Source organism: Ambystoma mexicanum, chromosome 2q (assembly GCF_040938575.1).
Source record: "Ambystoma mexicanum isolate Mex_15411 chromosome 2q, UKY_AmexF1_1, whole genome shotgun sequence".
Classification (NCBI taxonomy): domain Eukaryota; kingdom Metazoa; phylum Chordata; class Amphibia; order Caudata; family Ambystomatidae; genus Ambystoma; species Ambystoma mexicanum.
In genome coordinates this window covers 731,488,327-731,514,873 of record NC_090924.1, presented here as the reverse complement: position 1 = coordinate 731,514,873, position 26,547 = coordinate 731,488,327, and the positions used below count along the sequence as shown (strand labels likewise).

General features: G+C 47.8%; 1 protein-coding gene across 6 annotated transcripts in view; it reads right to left on the bottom strand.

Moving 5' to 3' along the window:
• RBM33 (RNA binding motif protein 33) overlaps nt 1-26,547 on the bottom strand; it is a 1,526,085-nt gene that overhangs the window by 1,123,868 nt on the left and 375,670 nt on the right. For all 6 annotated transcript variants that reach the window (XR_011303311.1, XR_011303310.1, XM_069647955.1 and 3 more), the window contains one exon: nt 15,280-15,497. Coding sequence is in view for 4 of the 6 variants with exons in the window: in XM_069647955.1 (XP_069504056.1) it covers nt 15,280-15,497 (218 nt within the window). In the remaining 2 variants the exon portion in view is untranslated. The remainder of the gene's footprint in view (nt 1-15,279; nt 15,498-26,547) is intronic.

The following is a 26,547-nucleotide window of genomic DNA, read 5'->3' as shown; positions in this document are numbered from 1 at the left end:
TGACAGTAATGCTAATGGCGGTCATAACATAAAAACAGTATTGGATGGGCGTGGGTTTTAAAAAATGGCAACATCGTAGAATATGAACTTTTTGCCCTTGTTTGACTTTTCCCCTCGGTCATGGAAGCAGATTAGCTGCTTACTGCATTTCCTGCGATACCAGCCTGCTTATTTTACCTCACCATGCACTTGGCATGGGCAAAAACATCAGCTTGAGCAGCACCGTTTACCGCTAATACCACACCATGGTAGAGTGGAGAACTGCAGTTACTTTTTCTTTAGGTATATCGGCAACGTGAAAAAAAAAAATCAAGCAGAAGTCACTTGACGAAACCAGGAGTCCTGCACTGCGGCAAAGGACACATAGCCTTTAGGCAGATATTTAAGTGCATGAACACAAGTACCCTATTTGAATTTATTTCAACATATTGGCAAAAGGGACTCCTGATTCTTGGCACAATTCTAATATCTGTTATTTTCCTAAAGAATATAAAAACCTGAGTTCAGAACATCATACTGCTCCATCTGTTTACAACAGTGTAACAGAACCTCCACGGAGCACAGCAAGAGTTCTGATGCCTAGGAAAGCAAGGATTCTGACACCTGGCAAAGCAAGGATTCTGACACCTGGCAAAGCAAGGATTCTGACACCTGGCAAAGCAAGGATTACGATACCCAGGAAAGCATGGATTATGATGCCTGGGAAAAGCATACTCACCTCTACTTTTACAATGTTCACTCATCCAGTGAACACTGCACAGGTTGTGCAGAGCGTTTGGCCTTTATCCACTGACCGTACAAGTGCCTGTAAGCATACTGGGTGATGTTGAGCTGAATCTTAATTAAGATGTTGACAAGGGAAGTAGAGTCATCTCTTTTTTTAAAGATTTGTTTTTAAAGGGTCTATTTTACTGTGCCTTCTGACATCGTTGGATAATGAATGCACACATTCAGAGAGTTTTTCCTTCAATTAGGACATCTTTAGGGAGTAGTTTGGTTAATCTCATGTACCGTGAGAAATGGACGCTTGTCCAAAAAAAAAAAAAAAGTGTAGTCTTAATTAACCCATTGTCAGAAACAGTAGATTATGTGGGATCATGCCAAAATAGATAATTAAATCATTTTGAATCCCAAAATAACACATTTCGAAAAACCCATTTTACTGTATACGTGTGTGGGGGCCGAGTTAATTAAAAAAGGTGGAGGGGTATTGGGCGAGGTGCAGGGGGATCTTCCCCTGCATACATATCGGGTACAAAGTGGTAACAAAAAAAAAAAAGCAGTATTTTGGGATTCAAATAATTTTTTCTCTCAGTGATCACATAGATCTGATTATGTCACAGGTTAGAAGCAGCAGAAGAGCAGAGAATTAATGACAGAGGAATGTGTTTCTTGATCACGGAAATACCAGGCAAGATCACTGTATGGATGAAACAGAACCCGTCAAGTTAAATCCTGGCACAATGACACCTATGAGAGAAAAAGTAGTTATTTGAGTTGGAGTCAGACTGATTATAACTCTCCAGTGACCAAAAAGGGTTAATGTTCTTGCTCTACGTTAACCGAAGGTGTACAGATGTGGGGTACATTCACTTCATGCTGTTATGCATTGTGCTAAATTGCAATGAAATTGCTACAAAGCACCAAGTAAAACATGGAGTGGATTGAGGAAATAGGGTACAATGAGCGAATGAGAAGGTTGGATGCAGTGGTGGAGAGAGGAGGTGTCAAGGGACATTCAAAGAAACTTGGAAATCACATTCCAGATCCTGATGGGAGGAGGAGAGGTAGAGAAAGAAGGAACAAGGGGGTGCCAATATTTCCCATACCACATCCAAAAAAGAAAAGGAGAAGGGGGGTGAGCATTGAACTAACAATTGCCTCAAAGCAAAATTTAAAAACAGGTCATCGAAAATCAGCCCTCCCCTCTGGAAACTAGGAAACTGAAAGCTTCTGTGCTAGCTCAGAAGCAAGGTGCCCTGCAACTGTGCACACTCAGGGTACAGGAGCAAAGCTAAATAGTGCCAGCCTAGGAAACAGGAAGACACTAAACATATTACAATTAAACTTACGGATTATCGGGAACACAGTAGTAGACACATGGGTGGCCCAACAGGAACACGTCACCAGTTACAAACGTGCTGGTCATTAATGCAATAAGCTGACTAATGTGTGCTGTGGTTGAGATCAATGCTAGTCCCTGCTCTCCTAAAGTCTTCCGCTACTTCGAGCCCATATCTTACTCGAAAAGGTAGAGATGAGCTGTGTGAAAAACATTCTGGGAAATGTCTTTAGTATCATGCTAGCTGCCTGCAATTCTGAACATCGGAGAAGCAGAACCTGCAAGGAGACAAAAGGAAGATCATCAGCAGCATCTTACCTGCAGTCTTCATCTTTAAACACTCGCAGCTACTGAGAACAGCTTCCTCGAATCTGCACGCCTCCCGGACAGAACGACCTGAAAGAGGAAGATCGAGGCAACATTAAAGAAAGCTGTAGAGACATTTACAAATTACGAACTGCTCAGAAGGCTTACCTGGCTGGTCGCCTCTCGGCTGGCACCACTCTGGACATTTCACTCGCGCTTTAGAACACTGCGACCTACAAGGAAGGAAAACACAGGTTAGCAAAGGAAAGACTTTGCAGCGCTGTGCATAGCATGTACTTACCACATTATTGGAATTGCCATTGTATTTCGGTGCTGGACTGCCCCTGGGCAGGACAAAGACTGATATGCAAATGGATATTACCCATCTGTGAAAGGCACAGTGAGTAAAAGCAGTGGCTGCGAACTCTCAAGTGGTTAATAACCACTGAACAGGTTATCATGTCTGTTCTTGCGAGAGAGGGGCGCCCGCTACCTTTGTAAAACTACTTACCACATCATACCGCTCTTAATGCGCCATCATTTACCAGCGGGGCTCAACCAAGCCAGGCCAGTTCGCCGCGCTGAAGCTCCGCATACCTAAGGGAGAAAAAAAAGACATTTTAAACAAAGAAAGGCATGAGGATAGCAACAAAACTAAAGAACAGCAATAAGACCTACCTGAACAATATCAAACGGGCCGGCTTCAGTGAAGTAACTGGACCGCACTCGCCCATGAAAGACAATGCGCCCCTGCAAAAAAGGCAGGATGGAGAGCACGTCTAATTCTACCACAAGAACCTTCCCCACAGACCACATTAGGGCAAAGCTGAGAAGCATACCAGCGAGTAACCCGGCTGTGTGGCGTCCCTGTGGATACTAGGTGAGAGTAACAGTAGGACACTCTTTGACCTATGCTGAAGCCTGTCCTACCGTCAGCAAGCAAAGTCTGCAGCTCAGGTTGGCCTCTTGGATTCAGATCTCCAAAAAATGGAAGGGCTTCTTCAAGCTCTGTCTCACCAGTAGCTGATTCACCCCTCTCTGGTTGTTCCTCACACTCAACCTCAGCTGGTGTAAGGGTCGCAGGTGTGACCTTGGACTGTCCTCTCCGAGAGATCCTTGTACTTTGAACAGGGGTCACACCTTTCTTCTTTCCTGAGACCTTGGGTTACACCTTTGTCTCCTTAGACTTAGAATTAGAGGGGTGGCCTTCCTGTGGACTGGAAGCTATAGGTAACTCTAACCTCCCATTGAGAGTCATCTAAAGTTTCCCCTCTGGCCAATCTAGTCTGCTCCTGCTTCCTTTTACTGGTAGGCCTGGGGGTGCTTGATACAACTCCAAGAGTCTTTAAGTCAACCCCCAACAGGACTCTTCCGGGCACCTCACTTTGAACACTGACTGGTATCCTCACAGTCATATTTTTACACTGGAAGATCTGGTAGCTAATCATCATCTGGAGTGGGCCTCCAGCAAGTTTAGTGGGAGCCTTAGCAACATCCTCAGGCTTGAAAAAAGTTTCATCCACTACTGTAATGCTGGCCTTAGTGTCTCTAATGGCAAGGGTCTTCTGTCCATTTACAAGTACACTGTCCTTGTAGTATTCGTTTGTGTTGTCTGTAATAGAGGTATACACATCTACATTCTGCTGTTCCCACAGACCCAGGGACACAAACACTGGCTGAGAATCCAATGTGGTCTTCAGCCAATACTTCAAAGTTACCATTTGCCATATGAACTTCTTCCGCGGGGAATGAAGGCTAAGGAGACAGTGTGGGCTCTTGAAGGTGTACCCTTGCACCTGGGATCCTCTTTCACATGGTCACTTTACCCACAAGCATAACATTTACCAAATGTTCTTTGGAATGGGGGCTTCTGCTGAACTCCCTCTGGTTTCAGAGGTGTCACTACACTGACCTGGTTACCAATGGTGTTTACCCTTTTTTCTGTTTGTGGCCCTCTTTAGGGTGATTGGAATCTGATTTCTATGATCTATCTTTCTTGTGCTGCTTCCCTTCATCTTTTTAGTGAGAGGCCCAATAATCCTATCCTTGTGAGTGGCCCTGTTGGCAACCCACAAGTCAGCAGCCTTTGCTAACTTCTTGAGATCAATCTCTTTTTAGTCAGCCAAGTGTTGTCCCAGCTCAGGAGAGCAGGCATAAAAAATAAACTAGATCAAAAACAGCTTTCTCATTCCTTCTAAGAAGTTTACTCTGTAACCCTTAACCCAACCATCTATGTTTTTTTTCAAACATTCACACACCGAGGTAGCCCAATAGGGTACCATCAGTCTATTTGAGGGTCCTAAACCGCTTAAGGTACTGGGAAGGAATTTTCCCAAACCTGGCTATCAAAGCCAGCCTCACATTCTCATACTCCTGTCTTTCAAGTTCACCCGCCTCCATTACAGCATCAGTTGCAACCTGGGGAAACCTAGACAAAAGCCAAGGAATCAACTGATTCCCTGCGAGACTCTGAATCCCATGATTGTACTCAAAGGGACCCAACCAATCCAAAATATCAAGTTTCACATCATACATCCTCACTGCTTCTTTAGGCAGGCAAGGCCTCTTGGGACTGGAAGACCTAGAGGACTCTGGGAGGGAAATATTTTCAAGAGACCATTTTTTTCATTTCAAGAACATGTTGCATTTCCAATTCCCTGAGCTTGTTGTCCTGATGGAACAAGTTACTTACCTGTAACTGTTGTTCTCCAGCATGGGTCTGGCATGGATTCACATTCTCATGAATATTCCCTGTCGTCAGGCTGGGAATCCTCGGTAAAGAATAAAATCTGTTTCAGTTTCACTTCTGAACTGTCTTTCTCCTAACAACCAATCACGGGTCTCTGGGTCATACTGCCCCCAGCCAATGACTGCCCTCTACCTAAGCCCCTCCTCTGGCAGCCATCTTCAGATTTGGTAGCACGTAAAGTGGCAGTAGGACCAAGAGAAGAGCCGCAGAGGGTTAGGCGGGAGGGTTCCCATGTGAATCCATGCCAGACCCACGCTGGAGAACAGTTACAGGGAAGTAACTTGTTCCTTCTCCAGTATGAGGTCTGGCATGGATTCACATGCTCATGAATAAAGAATACATAGCAGTACACACATGCACAACCACGTGAGGTGGCAAGGCTCAACACAAGCATCTCTTACCTCCTCACCAGGCTCACCTTCAAGCAAACAGGTTGCACAGCACTGGTTGGCCGACTCTGAACTCCTCCCTGGAATCCCTGTGGACGCAGTAGAACTTCGTGAAGGTGTGCGTCAACCTCCATGTAGCAGTCCTGCAGATGTCAAGCAGGGGCACACCAGACAGGAATGCCGTAGTTGCATCAATCGCTCTGGTCAAATGGGTTCTCGGACGGTCAGGCAACTGTCGGTTTGCCAAACGGTGACAATGGGTGATGCAGCCGGAGAGCCACCTGGAAATGGAAGCCTTGGAGAGGGCCTTCCCATGGTTCACAGGGCAAAAGTTCACAAAAGGTGCAACATCTTCCGAAAACTTTTCGTGCGTTCCACATAGAACTTCTGTGCTCTAGCCACATACAGCGAGTGCAAAGTCCTCTCAGCCCGTGACGAAGGCGTCGGGAAGAATACAGGTAACACCAAGGGCTCGTTTAGATGAAAGTCCAACGGCACCTTGGGCATGAAGGAGGGGTGCGTCCGTAGCACCACCCTCGTCTCGTGGAATGTCAAATAAGGTGGTTTACAAGAGGGCCTTTATCCCTCCCACTCGCTGTGCAAAGGTGATGGCTGCAAGAAAAGCTGTTCTCCAGGACAAAAACTTCAGTGGCCCCGAATGCATAGGCTCGAACGGGGGACCCATGAGCCTAATAAGCACCACATTGAGCTCCCACATTGGGGCCGGAGCATTCACCGGCGGGAACGAGCAAAATAGTCCTTTGACGAACTTCTTGACCAAACAATGCAACCATAAGAAAGATCGTCTGGGAGATCTGGTGGTTCTAGCAGGAAATGCTGCCAGATGACCTTTGATGGTAGCATGGGCCAGTCCTGCCTTGGCCAACGACAATAAATACGGGAGCACCTGCGGGGCAGTGACTCGTAGAGGGTAGATCTGAGTACAGCACCAAACGGCTAACCTCTTCCACTTGTGCCCGTAGCATTTGAGAGTAAGTAAACAAAGCTCTGGCCTTGGCAAGTACCTCCTTACAATCCACTGAGAGATCGTAGCCCCAAACTAATGATGCAGGAACCAGGCCTTCTGGTTAAGTGATCCTGGGTCGTGGTGCAGAATCGCACCTCCTTCCCTAGCAAGATGATCTGCGTCTGCCGGAAGCTTGACTGGAGGAGACACCGACATGTCCAGAAGATCCGGGTACCATATCTGCCTCCGCCACGCCGGTGCGACGAGGATCATGTACTGGGACCGTCTCAGTTGATTGACTAGTCGAAGAAGCAACGCAACGAGGGAACACATACAAAAACAGGCCATCACAGGGGAAAGAGAATGCGTCCCCCATGCTCCCAGGCTGGGGAAACCTTGCACTTGGTGCTCGTCGTTGTCACAAACAGATCAATCTGGGTATTGCCCCATCTGCGGACAGGTGATCCACTTGGTCCTGCCGAAGTTCCCACTTGTGGCAAGAGCACAGCTCCCTGCTGAGAGAGCTGGCGAGGGTGTTCTTCACTCCTGCTAGATGAAAAGGGACAAGGAACATCCCCTCAGTTACAGCCCATTGCCAAAGGTCCTGCGCTTCTTTGGAGAGCGCCAGGGATTTGCTTTCCTCCCCGATTCCGGATGTAGAACATCGTGGTGGTGTTGTCCGTGAAGATCCATACCACTTTGCCCTTGAGGGACGGAAGGAAGGACTTCAGGGCCCAAAACACTGCCCATAGCTCCAACACGTTGATGTGCAACGACTTCTCCTCCGGTAGCCACAGGGCTCTTCCATGAAGACTTCCAGAGTGCGCTCCCTATCCTTCCAGGAGGAGTCCGTCGTGACAGTCTCCTGATGAGGTGGGGTCTGGAAATCCACGCCTGCGGACAGAGGTGCACGCACTCCCCACCATCGTATCACTCGACGGAAACTCTTGAGCGTGACCTTGTCCCCGAAACTCCGACACCTTGACCCAACGGGGTTGAGGAAATGCGGCAGCCTGCACAGCTGAATGAGGTATATGCATGACATCATGCCGGGTAGGGACTTGACAGACCTCACCCTTGCGACCTTCAGGGCCAACAGCTGATGTACCTTGCCCAAGATGGCTGCGATCCTTTCCTTTGACAGAGATGCCAGGCATGACACTGTGTTGAGTCAGGCTCTCAGAAACAGCGCATCCTGTGATGTCAAGCAGGACTTTACAAAGTTTATCGGGAACCCCAGGTCTGTCAGGAGTTGGACTGTCTTCATCGTGAGGTCGACGGCAACATCCTCCGAGTTCGCCTGGATGAGTCAGTCGTCCAGGTACGGGTACACGTGGATCCCTCGTAGATGTAGCTGCGCCACCACGGGGCCAGGCACTTGAACACTCGTGGAGCCGACTTCAACCTGGAGGGAAGTGCCTTGAACTGTTAATGTTGTCCTTGCACCATGAAGCGTAGGTACTTGCGGTGTCCCTTGTGTATGGGGATGTGAAAATAGGCATCTTCCAAGTCCAGCGATTATAGAAAATCCCCCTTTTCCAGCTGTCCTAGCGCATGCTGATGGGTCACCATCTGAAACTTTTTGGACTTTATGTACTTGTTCAGACAACGGAGGTCCAGAATGGGCCTCCAACCGCCGGTCTTCTTTCTGATGAGGAAGTAACGAGAGTACACTCTGAAGCCACGGAGCCTCTTCGGGACGTGCTCCATTACCCCCTTTTTTTAACATGGCCCATACCTCCAGCAGCAGCGGAGGGACATGGTTTTCCTGACGGGCCACTGGTGGTATCCTTGGACACTTCCGTTGGAACTCTAGGGTGTGGGTGAGAGCATCCAGCACCCAACGGTCGGTGGAGATTATCTTTCACACGCTAAGTTTGTCAGCCAGCCTCCCACCGGGGTGCACAGGTGGGGGCCCGACGCCACGGCCAGTTCAGTCTTGTTTCAACGTTGAAGCGCCACCTTGAGGACCTTGGTGACTACATCCACCTCCAGACTTGGTGCGGCCCCTGCAGGTCTCCCTGGCCAATGAGCGGGGGGCTGAAATTCTTTCGAGGAACTTTGAGATTTCTCTCCAGAACTTAGAAAGGACGGCCGCCGTTGCTGAAGAGTGGGAAGGGCACAAGCCTTAGTGTCCGCTTTGATCGCCTGGAGACTCGTCCAGTCTTTCCAAACAAATTTTCCCCAAAGGGCATTTCCAGCACCTTCAACTGAACATCCTGCGGAAATTCATGGCCCTCAGCCAGCCTCGCCGACGAAGGTACATGCTGTTGCCCATTTGGTGGAATCCTGTGTTGGCAATGTCTGTGGCCACTGTAATGGTGTGGTCCGACGCCACCTCGCCTTTCTGTAGAATCTCCAATGCCTCAGCCCGCTTGTCGGGGAGGAAGTCTAGGAGAGGGCCATCTTGAACCAAAGTTCCCTGTCTTAACACGCCACAATGGTGAGGGCGTCAGCGGCCTTGATGGTCATTGCCGCCAATGACAGCACTCTTCATCCCATGGCATCCAACTTCTTCCCCTCACTGTCCAGCGGGGAGGAGGCCGCCGATGATGAGCCCGAAGACAATTTCTTCTCATAGCAATCCTTCAATGGAGCCGATGAAGGGTTCTTCATGAGGGACAAACCCTTGTCCCAAATGTCATCCATTAACGGGATCGAAAGTACGGTCTTCCTCTTCGCCTCCCGGCGCTGGAAAAGGAAGCCCTCTTTACCTCCGGGACGAGCTGGAACAGCTCTGAGGCCCTGGAAATCATGGCGTGGAATGAGCCAATCTCGTCGGGTGGTGAAGATCTGGCCGGAGGAGACGGAAGATCCCCCAGGCCGCCGCCATAGTCCGGGCCAGTGCCCGTCGCAGTGTCTGGTTCTGTGTCATCCCTCGGTGGGGGAGGGAGTGGAGGGGTGAAAAGGCAGAGGGGGGTGAACTCTCGTCTTGGGTGGTGGTTCCTCTGATGGTCCCGGCGCCACGGGCGAGGCCGCCGGCGCAAGAGGCATCCTTGTTCAGATTTCCGAGCATAGGGTATGCAGAGCCGTAAGAATGTCCACCGACATATCCCCAGGTGGCTGCTAGGGTGGAGGCGACAGGGGCCGGGCGTTTGCGTCTTAGGCTGACCCGCTCCGTCACCGCCCTGTTGCTCCTCGGCGGTCTCGTCGTTGTCACCTTCATCATCGCCCTTGTCAGGATACCCCCCCCCCCCCGTAGGGCCTGCTCTCAACGCATCTCCCCTCCTGGAGGACCGGGAGGCTGACGAGCTCTTCCTCTGAGGAACTGTCTGTGCCCTGGGGCCCCCCCTCCCTTCTCTGTGACCAGGGGAGACGTTTGTGACATGATGGGCATCACCTTCTCCGGAGTCTTTTCGATGGGCTGGAAAGAGGACTCCCTCCTGGCAGGCATGGATAGCCTCACCTTAGGGGCCGCGCCCTGCGAATCCACCCCAGCAGGCATTCGTGAGGGACACTGCAACTACTTCGATGGAAATGTTCTTTGCTTGATGCACCTGGACCTTCGAGGTCTTGACCGGGTCTGCAGCCTTCACCTTAGGGGGAGGGTCGTGACCTCGCTCCCCCTTGGCCTTCTCCGTCAGTGCAGCCTGGGTCTTCTCCAAAAGTTTGCCCGGAAGGTCCGACTTCCTCTTCTTTGAAGAACTTGAGCGTTGGCTCGTGGTCGAAGGTGCTGGAGATGCTGAACTCGCCATGGCTGCCGAGGAGCCTGTTGAAACGGCGATCCCGGAGGCAAATGACTTGCAGTGCTTGGCCTTATCTTTGGCCCCTGCGGGAGGGGCGCCCTCAAAAGTCTTAGCTTTCTTCTTCTGGGCAGGGGAGGCATGCTGCCGGGACTCACCCAGAGCAGGGTCCTTGTCCTGCAGCCACTCGTTGAGGCGCTTGCGTCGGAAGGCCTGCGTGCACAGCACCATCTCCCGACAAGCCACGCAGTCATCTACATGAGTCTGTTCCGAAAGCAGGCAGTAGAGGCACAGGGAATAGTCATTGTCCGAAAAGATGTTCCGTGGGTTGCAGCCGGGGTAAACCTTGGAGAGGCGCAGAGTCGTCCTCCATTGCCATATACACGTGGTGTAGGCCTTGAAGAAGCTTCTGGAATCCTCCAAGAAGAAACTCAACGAAAATCAGCCCTTGAGCGGAGGCTGAAGATTCCGAAAACTGGCCCCCTTTAGTCAGAAAGTTAATCGATGGAGCTTGAGGATCGATTGACTGAAAATATGGAGTAAAACTCTGAAGATGGCTGCCAGAGGAGGAGATTAGGTAGAGGGCAGTCATTGGCTGGGGGCAGTATGACCCAGAGACCAGTGATTGGTTGTTAGGAGAAAGACAATTCATATATTAAACTGAAACTGATTTTTTCTTTACTGGGGATTCCCAGCATGACAACTGGGAATATTCATGAGCATGTGAATCCATTCCAGACCCCATGCTGGAGAAGTTTGGATTCAACTTGAGCATGCAACCTTTTGAATTCCAATTCAAGACTCATTTTCTCAAGAGACACACATTCTGAACTCCGTGATGGACCTTGTGGGGTCCCAGTGGACATGGTCTGTAGCAAAAGGGCAGGCTGAGGCAAAGAGAGGCTCCTATCCTGGGACACCTCTACCTCCTCCGACTCTAGGACATTAGAGTTCGACTCTGAACTATCATCCTCATTATCAATTTCCACATTTATGTTAGAAGGTTTTACAGACCTACTACCCAAACTTTGGTGATTCAACAACCTCGTCATCAACTCATTATTCGTTCCTTTTACAGGAAGATTTCCGACTTAAAACATTTCTTTCAGTTGATCTACTGTTAAAATGGTTAGGGCTTCTTGAAGTTATCCATATTTGGCATGTTACAATTGCTGTTCTAATGGAGTTTAGCCTTGTGCGGGTTTAGTTGACCACAAGCAAAGCAAAATACTCAATATAACAACTCTACAATAGACCCTCACCACCTGCCCGCAGTGTTAGGCAAGATTGTATGCAGTACCCTGTGGGAGACTTCACCAGCCTTGTCCACTTGGCAATAGTTAACCCAACCTTTGGTATAAGCATGTACTACACACGTTGGTATAGTGACTGAGCAGCCAAGATTATCTCAAGAGGGGTCAATGTGAGCTGTAGGGTTGCAACATAGACTTTCAGAGCAACACGCATCCAAATAACACTTATACTCAAGGTTTCTTGATTAAATATTAATTTAACAGTCAGTTTGAATAAGCCTTCTTTCCAAGGGAGCAAATATGGAACACTTAAATATACTTCAAAAATACACACTGTTTCAATAAATCAGTAGATACCCATTTGGGATGGCGCACAGACACTTCCTACACCATGAGGTGACAAATAACTGGGACACTGGAAATTGATATATCACTGGTACATTTAAAGCAATACTGAGTTTGGTGTCAAATGGAAAAGGTTAGAGGGAAGAAACAATGGTTAACCAGTTTCTCAAACAGGTAAGCACTTTTGAACCCGCCAATGCAATGTAGATTAACCCTTTCCCAGCTACACAAGTAAAGAATGTGCGACGTTTTTGAGGGACAGATCAAAACACAAAGTAGGAGGTTAGAAGAGTCTTCAGGGAGCCAGGACAGCCAATGTTACTTGACCGAAGTTTAAGGGAGCTGGAGTTCTTCTTGAAGGTAAGTAAAAAGTCTTGCACAATGTCAGAGTTTTTGTTGAAAAATAAATCGCTGTTAGGCCACAGGCTGGGAGGCTTGTGATGGGCATCTCTGCAAGTGACAGCCAAAGCAAGTCTCAACTGGGAGCTAGCAATGCTACCCAACAAGAGCTAAGTACGCCTTAATTTACAGCACCTTAGGTCTGAAGAAATTGGTTCCAGCTGGCATCTGTTCCTGTTGTAGTATGGCAGATCCTGTTCCTGGGCCTCATTCATGGGGACAAGAGAGGATGTCTGGGGACTCCTGCACTACGATTCCGAAGTCGGTGGCAGCAATGGGAAAACTTCAGATCAGCGGCACTTCGCGGTTTCAGCTTCTCGCGAATAACACCACTGCGGTTCTCAGATACCTTCTGGGCTTTCCTCGCATCTGGGGTCCAGCATCCTGTTGATGGCTCAGGCTTGGTTAGTCCTGCTTCATGGGAGTCCGGGTCAGACTTGAAAACAATACACTCAATTCTGGTGTCCCTCTCCCTGGCACTCGGTTCCTGCAGCAGCAATTTGAAGTAGGGCCAGCTTCGAGGGGATTTCCGATGAGTTAGTCTTGGGGTCGAGTGGTCCCACCAACCCAAGGGGAGAAGTCATCCTTTGCAGGGCTTCTCTAGTTGAGGCAAATTCTGAGCTTCAGCACTGCAGCAGAGCTTCATCGGGCAAATCAACGGTCCAGGAGTTGTAGCAAGCGTCTCTTCCAAGTTCTTCTTCGGATTCCTTCGTCCAGTGGTCTACTCTGCCTTCTGTCTAAAAGACCTCACCTTTTATGCAGGTTTCTCCCATTCATTCGCAGTTTAGCTGTCAATCACACAGCAGGGTGGCTGTCCTCCAAGGACAGCCAGCCAATTACCTTTGGGTGCATTCCTGTAACCAAGGAGACTAAGCACAGGTAGTTTCAGGCACCTCCCTTGCTTCCAGCCCTGCCAGACACGCTGTAGTCAGAGGCGGGCTTCACTGGTGAATCCCACCAAAGACAAAACTAACAAAAGGGACCAAACCTGGTTTGGCATGCAGAGTAATTCTCAAGAAGGACCTTTCCAACAAGAAATGGGGAAAAAAGAAGACCAGGCCATTTTGACAAAATGGGCACCCATGGGTGCTTTTCTGCAGCTGCAATTACAGACCGCGGTAGAACTACTCAATGGTAGTAAAAAGTAAACCACTGCCAAAAGCCATTAATTGTAGAAAGGGTAACAGAAAAATGGTACATGAGAAACTAGACAAAGGATACTATGTATCCCCTCCAGCACCCTATTGTAAAATATGGTGTGCTTGGTCTAGAAAGTAACAAATTTAAGTAAAATCAATTTCACTTCACTGCTCTTGGAAACAGTTTAACCAAGAGAAGGTTTTTAAACCTTTGGGGAAATCTGTGCCACTGCACTGAAGGTGCTGTGTGTCACAATGTAAAAAAATGATGCCTATGGAGTTTGTCACACTCCAAAAACAAAAAACAAAAGTGTTCAATCACAGAAAAATACGAGAGAGTGGGGAAAAAGGTCTCACTCTCGCCAGGATAAAAATTAAAAGTCCTCAAATCCAGCCAAAGAGCTGGGGGTCTCTAAGGTTGAAGGGAATTGGCACATTTCTGAGAATTCTCCCTAACGAAGATCACCAAACAAGCGATGGGGCCAAAGGACAAGAAATAAATCTTGAGGCACGGCCATATTAGGGCACTTTCCACGTTTAGTAGCCATATGCGGTAAACACGAATGTGCACACTAAAAAAATGAAAAATGTATCTACTGCCACCAGATTGTCTTTAGGCCCATATTAAAGTTACCAAAATCCCAAGTGTAAAAGGCTAGTGGGGTACAAATGTAGCCCCACTGCACTGCCTTGTAAGATGCTGTGTGCACTGTTAGTTACCAAAAAAGGTAAAATAGGTAAAAAGACACAAGGGAAACAGTTTCCCAATACTGATAGTCTGAAGAACTGATCACTTTCCTCATGACTAAACCGGGAACAGGCTAGGAAAGTGAAGCTGAAGGCTTTGCTTCCCTGTTAAAATCAGGACAGGCTCAAAAGCAAAATGTTTGGGGGGGGAAGGAGGAGGACGATAGAATATGGAGCCAAAGTTGCCTAAAGAGAAATTGACAGCAACTTTCACTTTTGGGGTATACGGCTGTAAAGCTTTTGTTTTCATCAGTGTTGATGACACAAGATCCTTCAGAGCCTGTTCCGGGCTGCTGTGCCCCCTCATCTAAAACATTTTTGGGGAATAGAGGGTCTAAAACCATGCATGGCTCCATGGAAAATTGGTGGCAGTGGTGGTGGTGAGCGGAACAGGTAAGGAGCGGGAGGGTGTAGGGCATAATAATTTAATGTCGAGTGGTGAAGCAGGGAGAGGATGGTAGACTGCCATGGATGAAATGGGGGTGGGCCAGAGAGAAACCAGGAGTTCTCATAAGAGGAGAGAGGGGCAGGGTGCCTCTAGGGTTTGCAGGGATGTCCCATTCATCAGAATTAAGTGGGGGGAGGCAGGGTCTGGCATCAGACCTATTAACGAACAAGACTACATACAAAACCGGAATGTGTGAAAAAGCTTTTCATTGAGTGTGGTTGCGGGCAAGCATCACTTAGAACCCACAAGGACACAGCCTTTTGGCACGCAGTCTAGGGGCTTGTCAGGTTTGCGCCTGTTCACGAACACATTATGGAGACACGCGATAGCTGAAAGATGCAACCAAGGCAGATCTCCTAAGTGAAGGAACACATAGGAGGTATGAATCCATTAGAAACATTTAACATCTGGACCACAGCAATACATTTGTACAACATGGGAACCTATACTATAACAAGATAAGCACTGCAAACTCTTCCATCAATAAAACCAAACATATTTTCCTTTGGTAACTGCAACTGAGAATTATTTCATCGGAATTGATGAAATTCCTGGACGTACTGTACCAAATTCAAAGGTATTCCAAAGATCACTTTCTTCACTTGAACCCCAGCATTATTCTCATTTCTTTTTATTATTGAATTACCATATTTCACACTGTAATTAGAATACGCATTTGTTTTTAAACACATTCCTATATCTGTCAAATTATGTATTTTTTCCAAACATATGGCATCACCAACACTTTACGTTTTTTTTTTTTTTTTTTAACATGGAAGCATCATTAATTACCACATGAGAAGGCTGCGTAGATAATAACGGAGGTCTGTTCTCTCTCATTCTACCGCTTTCATTGTTGTCTCTTCGCTGATCTATTCCATGGGACTGCATAAAGCCACCTCTTCTCACACCAACTCCTCTTTTTGGGCCGCCTCCATATCGGACATTCTTCCGCTGCTTGTCCCGTTTTTCGAATTCCATTAATGCTGCTTTGTCTTCGACAGAAAGTTCTACGAAAATTAAACAATGCATGTTAAGAAAGGTTCTGGCGGGTGCAATAATGTTATCAAATTAAAATCTACACCAAATAGTACAAATGCTGATGGATTAATTCCAATGACTAGTTGAAAGCAAAGCTTAAAAGCTTAACTACAGTAAATCATTTTGATCAGTTTAGTTTTTAGGTAGACAAATTAATTGAGCACAACACATTTCATATTGATTTTTAAATGGATAGTATCTTTAAAATAAAAAAATATTTCAACATACTCTGTCCTTGTTATAGGGTTGGAGGCAGAAGAAGGGGCTTTAGTCTGTTTCAATATTCTCAGTAGGGTGTGGTGAAAATATGACAGGTCTTAAATGGGAATATATGGTTTTCCTTTCATAAATGATCAGGCTAAGGTCCTCGGGCATCCAAGTTTTTACATTTCAGTGTACAATAAATAATATGTTTGGAATGCGATGAAAAAAAACAAGTTGCTGGGACAAGGTGAAAATAAATGAAGTGGAGTTCAGTGAAGAATAGTAAATTATGCATGGGGCCTTTACGAATTAGTTGTGTCTTTACACTGTTTACAATGGAGAATGCAGTATAAAGGCTGTATAAAAAAAAAAAGCGCAATGTTGTATCCAAAGGGGACAGGAAGGTTCAAACAATGCTGCAGAAATTCTATTTTTAAGATTCATTCGGGTGCCATTTAAACTCCATCAGAGGCTGAAACATATTTTAGAGAGCAGCGGGGCTATAAATCTAAGTAGCTATCAAGGATTTTAACAAGCAAATCAATGTAAGACATGATGCATGATTGAGATTTGAAATTAGTTGAAAAGACAGAAATCCAGTTACTCTATAGAATGGAGGGTTAAAATATACAATTGCATCACGGCGCAGAAGATGAGGTAACCACACAATTTAAGAAACATTACAGGGTGTGGGTTCACATCTCACAGGTTAAATACTGACCATAACATGGGCGGTGCTGTTGCGTGGCTTAAGTAATGGCCACAGTCTGAGAGCGCTCCGTGGGAGGCTCTGAAATCCTGTCTAATATCCTGCATGCCACGGCAGTTGGAAACCTCGATAGCAGAGACAGGGGAACACTGAGCAAGTGGGATCCCTCGCAGACCCCCGGAATCCCATGAAATAGATCCGGAGCACCGCTCTGGTGCTTATCTAAAAACATACAGGGAGGCCCTCTCCCCCCACCCCCCTGTGAGCAGCGGACCTGGTGCCAAAATCAGAAACCATCAGAGCCGTGATCGGAATCGCCTGCCTTCCGCCAATTCACCGAGAACCCAACTGCAGGATTGTAGAGGGGGAGCCGGGACACCACCACCTTCCCGAGGGATATCAATCAGGCTCCCTTAGAGAGCGTTGGCCTCTTCCCGTCTGCCCCCCCCCCACAAATCCCCTCCCGCCAAGACCGAGAGGCGGCGAGACCATGTTCGTCTACAATTCATCTGCACGAACCCTCCTAGGCAGAAAATATATGCCTGCTTTTTTGCAGTAGGGGGGCGCCCACAAATGCTCATGCTGGGATTCCACCTACAGTGCCCGGACGGCTGGACAGGGAGGTACCATGGACAAGTGCATGCAGCGACTGAGAGGCTGGGCGCCCAGCGAGTGGGGCTCAGTAATGGGTGCTGCTGCTCTGACCTGGTGGGAGTCCTGCCAGTGGAGCCATCAGCGTACACAAACACAAACATGTGGTGAGTCAGCATGACGGGGTGCCTCGGGGGAGGGATACCATCAACCCCGAACATGAAATCCCTCAATCTTCCTGCTTTCCACCTCCCCAACCCCAAGGACAAAGCTGCTGAGTGATGAACCCCCCACAGCGGGGGTCCACACCTCTACCCGGCCAGGGCTCCCAATACACTCAGCATGCTAAACCTCTACCAACCTGTTAGCCCTGGGGGGGGGAAATATACAGTGACCTAGAGCCAATGGCTCCAAAAGATCCTTTGCACGGAGCAGTGAACACCTACCTGGACCAGCAGCAAATATATCCTGATAACTGTGGCCATATGCCTATTAAACTGAGACAGATCACCGTAAGCAGGGAGGCGATTGGGCTGAGACTACTTCAAAGCCACCCACCACACCTTCAATGCACAAAAACAGGTGTGGTGCCTCACTCAAATCTCTCCCTACAGCACCCACAGACCACGCCTGGGGAGATACCTTTGACCCCCCCCCCAGACCACTCCCTCAAAGCAGGACACGGCAAGAGTGGTGCCACAGGTGGCCAAGAGATACAACAACACACTCCGACGGCTGCCTGCAGCAAATTCTCCAGAATGGGTAACCCGAAAAGACAAAGATGGAACAGTTTGCCAGAACAGACCGAGAATCATCCCAGGAGGAGGATACTCCAGGCCCATCCCATCTTGATATCTCAACCCTAAACCAAACACTATTGGCTCTAACCAGCAAAATCGACGTCTCCGCGATTCAAATTGATAAACTGTGCGGCAGAATGACAGAAGCGGAACAGCGAATCAGGGAAGGAGGATAAAATCGCAGAGCTCCAAAGAGAGGTATCTGTTAGGCAAAGTTTGTATGCAGTACCCTCTGGGAACACAACAAAAAACTCAGACTACAGGTATAAGAAACCCAACCTTTGGTATAAGCTTGTACTACACAGTTTTGGTAGCGTGTTGCGCAGCCAGGCTTATCTTAAGAGGGGTCAATGTGAGCTGTAGTGGAGTTACACAGAGATTTACATTTACAAGTATTCAAATAAACTTACACTCAAGGTGTCTTGAATAAACAATTATTAATGTATCAGTCAGTTAGAATAAGCCTTCTTCAGAAGGGAGCAATATAACTAACACTCAAATACACTTCATGAAATACACTCTTAACATCTCTAAATCAGTAGATAGCCTTTTGGGATGACCCACAGACACTACCTACACCCTCAGGTGACTTCAATTGCTAGGGTGCTGGGGACATTAATATATCACTGTTGCATTTAGAATCATGGAGTAAGATGTCAAAGGAAAAGATTATACAGAACATACAAGAGACCACAAATATTCTTAAACAGGCAAATACTTTTGGATCCCCCCAGAAAGAGTCATTCAACACAATAGGCTAAGCCAAAGTCAGTGGGCAAAATTCTTACATGGGATGAAGTACCTCTGGTAGGTAAATGGAAAAGTCTTTGCACAATGTTTTTAGAAGTCTTTGAAGAAAAGAAGAATCAAATGTTGGGCCACAAGCTGATTTGACTTCTGATTAGTATATGATGCAAGCAACTCTACAGCAAGGGGTAAATTCTCTCAGACTTTGTACAGTGCCTTTAACGATGAAGAAAAGATGCAGCAAATGACTCCTGTTCCTGTGCAGCTCTGCCGGTCTCACTGTTCCTGGGCCTCAGTCGTGGGGACAAGAGGGAGGATGTCGGGGGACTCCTGCAATGCACTCGGATGGTCAAAACTCGCAACCGGCAAACTTCACTTTCAGTGGCTGTTCAGTGTTTCAGCTCCTTGCATCTACTGCAAATAGCAACTCCTGGAGCTCTTGGCCAGCTTAAAAGCAACGCACACAATCTGGTGTTCCTCTCCCTGGCTATACGGGTTCCAGCAGCAACTCTGTGGAAATTCAACCTGCTCCGAGATGGATGTCCAAGTGGCTTACTTTGGAGTTGATTGGTCCCAAAAACTCAAGGGGAGAAGTCGTCATTGCAGGGCCTTCTTTGTCGATGCGAACTTGGCATTTCTGCAATGCATCGGGGCTTCACCTGGCAAACAAACAGTCCAGGAGTTGCAGCAGGCGTCCTCTTCAAGTTGTTCTTCGGTTCCTTCGTCCAGTGGTCAACTGCCTTCCAAGCCAAAAGATTCACCTTTTAGTCTGTTCTCTGCCATTCATTCCAGCCTAGCTGTCAGTCACTCAGCAGGGTGGCTGTCCTTGCCGGACAGTCGGCCAGCCAATAACCAGGAGACTAAGCACAGGGTGTTTCGGGCACCTCCCTCACTTCCTGCCTACCCCAGGCACCCTGGAGCCAGAGGCGGGCTTCACTCATGAATCCCGCCAAAGGCAAAGCCATTAATGGGACCAAACCTGGCTTTTGTAAGAAATGGCACCCTTGGGTGCTTTACTGCAGCTGCGAACGCAGCCCGCGGTAAAGTCACACCACAGTAGTTAAAACAAAACCACTGCCACCAGCCATTCAGTGAGAAAAGGTTAACATAAAAAATGTTACATGAGAAGCTAGACAAAGTGGATAATAGGTAACCCCTCCAGCACCCCATTGTGCCTGGTCTCGAAAGTTACAAAAGTAAGTAAAGTCAATTTCACTTTACTGCTCATGGAAAAAGTGGTTTAACCAAGAGAAGGTATTTAAACCTTTGGAAAATCTGAAAGACTTCCCTGTGGTCCCTGCACTGAAGGTGCTGTGTGACACAATGTAAAAGATGATGTCTATGAAGTTTGCTAGACTCCACAACCAAATGAAACAGTGTACAAAATCACATTAAAATACGAAAGTGGGAAAAAGGGTCACACTGTCTCCTGGGGATCTCCTTGGGGGCCTCGGGGAATTAGCACATTTCTGAGAATTATCCCTAACAGTAGCCACCCTACAACAAACGGTCAAAAAGTCATGGCTAAAAATGACAGTCCCGAAGCGAGATCCAGACGGATAACATTCCTATCACAGGGGTTGCAGAGAGCACCCCTATAGACAATATGGAGCTGTTCGTTGAAAAACTGTTTAAGGTAGTCCCCAAAAGCCCACCAGTCACAAACCTATTCATGGTGGAACGGGCACACAGCTCATTTGCAACAAGACCCCGGCCAGGAGCCCCAGAAATTTACATCATAGCACAGATCTTCAATTACGAAGACTGCAACACTCTGCTGTTTATGTGTTATAATGTGCAACCCGGTAACCTAGGGCTTAAGGGCGCAGACAGAAAACCTAAAAGACACCACAGACAATACTCTAAATTTAACCTGAGGAGCTGAAGAGTTGCAGTTAAGTTCTAAGGAATGAGCATAGAACTAGAATAATAAAGTCTTCAATTTTCTTTTGAAGACTTCTGTAGATTCAATGCTTCTGATGTCAGGGGGTAATTCGTTCCCTGCTGCTGGGGCAGCAGCCATCAATGCTCCATTTCGGGTTTTGGCCAATTTACGAGGGGTTATCAAGACATATATATTATATGACCAAAGAGACCTAGTGTGTTTCCCTTTAATCACTTCCATTAAGTATAGAGGCATTTGACCTTTAAGGCATTTATGAGTAAAGAGAATCAGACTGAAGCATACTGGAGTCTGCACTGAAAGCCAGTGCAGGCTACTTCTGGCATCCGAAACTTGATCTCTATGCCCAAGTTCTTTCACTGCTCTCATCGCTCCGTTCTCAATCACCTGGAGCCGGTGGAGATCCTTTTGTGCAATGCCCACAAAAAGGCAGCAGCCATAATCCAATTTAGAGCCAATAATGGCTCTGGAAGAATCTATGCATTCTTCGCTGAGATGAATGGGCGAAGGTGTCTAAGCAGTTTGATGAAGTATGACTATGATGAAACTAGACTATTAAACTGGGCCTCCATGGACAAGCGCTTATACAAATAGACGCCCAGCATCTTCACTTTTGCCATAACCTCAATCATACAATTGTCTGGGCTAAAAAAATTATATGCTGGATCAAGTTTAGCCAGTCTTGGATTAGTCCCCACCAACATAAGCTACGTTTTGAGTTGTTCAAAGCCATGCCATTCACGATCATCCAATTTTGAAAGGCTTTGTAGAACCTGTTGGTTAAGTTCATCCTCTTTATGCACACCTGTGGTGGGGATGACAGTCATCCACATAGTTTACAAAGAAAATCCCCTCTTGTTCCAGCATATTAAAAAACGGGATCATAAAGATGTTATAGAAACAAGGGGACATGCACGATCTGGGTGGCGAGAGAAAAAAAAAAGACCCTGCAGCGGGGCTCTGCAACAATACGCCAGTTTCTAGACTTCAGCCAACAGGTGCAAGAACAGAGAAAGCCCTTTCAAAACATTAAAAACATCCTGAGGGAAAAAAAGGCATATGATACTCAATGATGTTCCCTGCGAAACTCAGGGTAGTACATGACGGCAAGGTTTCGTTCACATCACCTGAGGCAGCAGAGCGGTTCGCTACAGATATTCCTGACCGCAGGGCCTCCCCTCAAAGATCCCCCTGAACCAAACCCGACGATCACAGGCATCAAAACCATGCAATATACAGTTAACATAGGACTGCCGGACCAGAGCACACAGTGCCAACTGCCGGCGACATCCACTAAGGGAAATGTAATAGCAAGCAACAACTATGGTAACAAGCCTCCCGACAAAAGGAGGCACAGCCGCTGGCACCCCCCCGTGCCCTGAGGCAAAGTAGACTTGTTTGGGGTTGATGTTCAGTATGTATAGGGAGGGGGGTGGGATAAAATGGGCAGTAGTTTGGAGTTTCTGCCGTGGGATGGGGGAGGGATGGGCTGATAATTGTTCAACTCATGTTAAGATACAGGGATTGGGCGGGAGGGGGGGTGGGACATTTCTCTTCCAAGAGCACAAGGTACTCTACATGACCGAAACTACCCAGGTACTGTTTACAGGACTGAGAATCAAGGGCACTGACATTCCACCCCCGGCATGAGCCTCTGTCCAGACATAACATGACCAATACTGTAGAGGAAGAGAAGCTCTCAGGTGGTGACTTAACCTTGCCAACATGGAACATACGGGGGTTCATCAATGGCCAAAAAGCATGGTTAATCATGAACTGCACCAGAAACCACCATGTGAATGTCCTATGCCTCCAGGAGACCCACTTGGGGGAAAGAACATAAACTTCCCAACCTGGCAGGATGAGGCATTCACAGATACGGTTCACCCTACTCCACATATATCGGTCCCTGGAGTTTAAACTCCATGACCCGATAACAGACATGGAAGGTCGGTTTATTCTGGTCGCTGGGGAAATAACAGGGTAGTCCGTCTTTTTTTTATCAACATATATGGTCCTAACTATTCTAAGTGATCCGACTGCGGCTGATTTTGCTGCGGCCGGAATGTTTGCATAAGAAAGGTGCGAACTACCAAACGTTTGCACCTTTCTCATGCGAATATACTTACACACTATGGGGGCTGCAGGGGTTTCCCCCACAACCCCCACTCACTATACTGTAAAGTATAGTATAGTGAGCGGGGTGTTGCGGGGTACACCCTTGCAGCCTGCTTTTTTTTCATTTTCTTTCGCAGGTGTGCTGCGGGGGTTTCCCGCGCAACACCCCACTCACTATGCCACAAAGTATAGTGAGCGGGGTGTTGCGGGAGACACCCCCTGCAGTCTTTTTTTTACTTACCTACAATGCCACCACCAAAGGTTTTAACTTTTGGTGTTCAAACCTTTGGTGGTAGCATTTTTCGGTCGCTTTGTATGGTTGGACCTTTTTTTTTTCGGTCCGATCGTACAAAACCGTCCTAACTACGATAGCCAGGCTACTTTAAAAAATGTGCTGATGGGCCGGGGACTTCAATATAGCCCCCTCATTAGACCTGGACAGGTCCTCATCCACCCAGACAACCCTTACACGGGTGACCCAGAAATGGAAGTCCATCGCAACAGATCACGCCCTTATTGACACCTGGCGGCGACTCCACCCCAATAGCCGTGAATTCACTTTTTACTACGGGGTTCATGGAAGTTCCTCTAGAATGGACTACATCCAAATGTCTCCAGAGCTGGCCCGCATAACCCTTGGAGCACAGATCCTCCCCGAACCCTGTCCGATCACTCCCCAGTCTTGGTACAATTCACAGGCCAGAGCACCCAGCCTAAACTCCTCCAGTGGAAGTTCAGAGCTCGCGCACTGGAAGACAATGCTTTTCGTGAAGAAATCCGGCCAAATATTAGCGAGTTCTTCCAAAAAAACACATACGCCATTTCAGACCCTAAGGTGGTTACAAGTATATATTCGGGGCTGTTGCATATCCATAGAGGAGGGAGTCCTGAAGTCCATCCCCAAATCCATTTCGGTAACGGAAAATTAAATACCCGGCCGGCCCAACCAGACTCTCCAGAAGTGCAGGCCCTGCTGGGGGAAAGGAGGGAAGAAATTCACACCCTGATGGCCAGAAAGGAGTGCTTCCTGGGAGACCCAATAGTAATCGCCAAGTATGCAGAGGGTGACTGCCCCAGCAGGACCCTAACATGGGCAATCAGGCAGGAACAGCATCTTGACCCCATAGTTAGAATAGAGATGGGTAGTGGCGAAGTCACCAGAGACAAAGGGAGAATCAATGAGTCATTCCAGGCATTTTATAGGAAACTATACACCACCCAGAGCAGTGCCGGCCAGGATAGCATTACACACACTACCTAGCTAAAAAAGCCTTGGGGTGGCTGGACCCAGAGCACGGAATGCTGCTAAACGAAACAACCCAACACCAGCCCCCTCCCTTCCCCCCCCCCCCCCAACGAGGAATTTCTTAAATTTCTTAAAGTAATCTGCTTCCTCCCAAATGGTAAAGCCCCTGGAACGGATGGTATTACAGCTGAATTATAGAAGGCCTTCCCTAACCTGCTTATCCCCCACGTGCGCAGCATGTTTGAGGCAGCAAGCGCTGCAGGCACACTCCCGGAATCCACTAAGACGGCCACAGTGACAGTACTGCTTGAACCCGATAAGGACCCCAGCAAGTGCTCATCCAACGGGCCCCTCTCCCTGGTAAACACTGACAACAAGATTCTAGCCAAGCTATTGGCAGATCGACTCCTTCCATTCATGTCCAGCCTGGTCCTCACCGACCAGGCAGGGTTTATACCTGGCCGTTCTATGCAAAATAACTTGCAAGACTTGCAAAATAACTACGCAAGACTACTTGCGCTGATGCACAACATGAACCCGGACGTCCCTATAGCGGAGGCCGCTCTAGACGCTGAAAAGGCATTAGACTGTCGAATGGGCATTCTTGTTTGAGGTCCTCGGCCGGGCGGGCCTGAGCACCACCTTCCTACAATGGGTACGCCTACTATACAGGGCTCCAAAGGCACTGGTGTACACCAACCATATACAATCTGGGGCAGTTTTCCCAACTTGCGGCACTAGACAGGGTTGCTCCTTCTCCCCCATATTCTTTGCCCTAGCAATCAAACCCGTAGCATGCGCCTTATGTGAATTTCATGCCCATAGAGGAGTAAGAATTCACATACCTCCATCGTCTCCTTATACGCGGACAACATGTTTGTTCAACACCCACAAACTAATTTAGAACCCGTGGTAAAGGAGATCACTGAATTCGGGGCGTTACAAGGCCTGCGGATCAACTGGTTCAAGTCATAGGTTCTCCCGCTTACCACTTGTGTGACCCAACAAGACATCAGCGATGCCTTTGCCTGGCGTCCACAGGGAATCCGTTATTTTGGTATTCGGGTTTCTATATCACCCACTAAATTATATGAAGAGAATTATGTGGCGGCCCTGGAACAATAAGTAGATTTGTGGATACGTCTCCCCATCTCCCAGGCAGTCAGGATCTTGCTACCCAAGACTGTAGTCCTACTTAAATTATACATTTTTAATAATGTGCCGATATGGCCACCCGCAAGTTTCTGGGCTCGACTCAGGGGGTATGATGAATAAGCTGATATGGGACGGGGGCAGCCCTGGGTATCACCTGACACATTGTGCCAGCCATTCTCACAGGGTGGGTTTGATGTACCCGACCTCCTCTTGCATTACCCGATAGCGCAGGGACAATACGCCGTCTGGTGGCGGACCCCCCCCCTCAGGTGACCGACCACATACGCTCTTAGAGAAAGCAACTATACGACCAAACGACTTGAAAGGACTGCTATGGAGTACGCAAGAGCAACATGTCAAGACAGAGGTACAGCCCCTGGAGGTTACACTCCAGGAAGGGGACGCCTGGCATGATGGGCCAGCTTGGAACAGTGGTACTCTCTTTCTCTGGCTATATATCACGTTAGTGGTATCCCACTTACACAAGAGGTAATTTTCCAACAACCCTTCACAACCCTACACATTACCACAGGGGGAGACGTGGCACCCGACGGCAGATTTATCTCATGGGACGAACTCAAGGGAAAGGGAGAGTGGACCCCCCCCAAAACGCTGTTCTTGTATTATTGGTTACACAAGGTACTACGATCCAGGTGGACAGATTTCCCAAATGCTCCATAACTTCTCCTATAATGACATATGTCACTACGCCATTGTCCACGGGGAAGCTGGTACCTTCTTTGTATGGAATAGTGCAGTCACACAGACCCTCTCAAGCAAATACGGTAAATACGGGTAAATGAGAGGACAACTTGGGGAATACACAGACTGACAACCAGTGGGATACAATATGCACACAAACCAGAACCATATCCATAAAAAATAGGTTTCGCCCGATACACTTCAAATTTCTACATCAAATATATTACTCCCCTCTTCTCCTGAATAAGCTCTACCCGGACAGGTCCCAGAATTGCAAAATATATGGTCAGTTCCTAGCGGACTTCTACCAAGTAGCATGACTGTGCCACCAAGTAATATTGTGTAAAATTGTTGCGGCGGTATCCACGATGCCGAGCACCGAGGTATCGCAATCCCCAGTGTCTGGTTGCTCGCCATGGTAGAGACGGGCACCCGGAGAATAGAACGGCTCATGGGAATGGCATCCATAGTGGCAAGATCACTCATTGCCAGAGCATGGGGAGCGAATAGAGCCCCCAGCTTTCAGAACTGACTCAACACCATGTCAAAGTGCGAGGTGAGAGACGACATGCATTACTTAGCGTAATAGCATTTCTGATGCTTGTATCTGCTTAGATTCACATGCTGCGCATATGGTCCGACATCTAGTGGTAACTGCAGAGTATTGCATCATGTCTTTCGGGGACCGAAGGGGACGTCGGCATAGGCGTGTCTGTAACACTATCTCTATCGTGACATGTAGTGTACCCAAAATCCCTCACGCGCTGAGGTCCCTCCGATTATATTTTTTCTGCCATGAGAGAGCCTAAGGCTATAGTGAGCGAGTACATAGAGACAGAAAGTA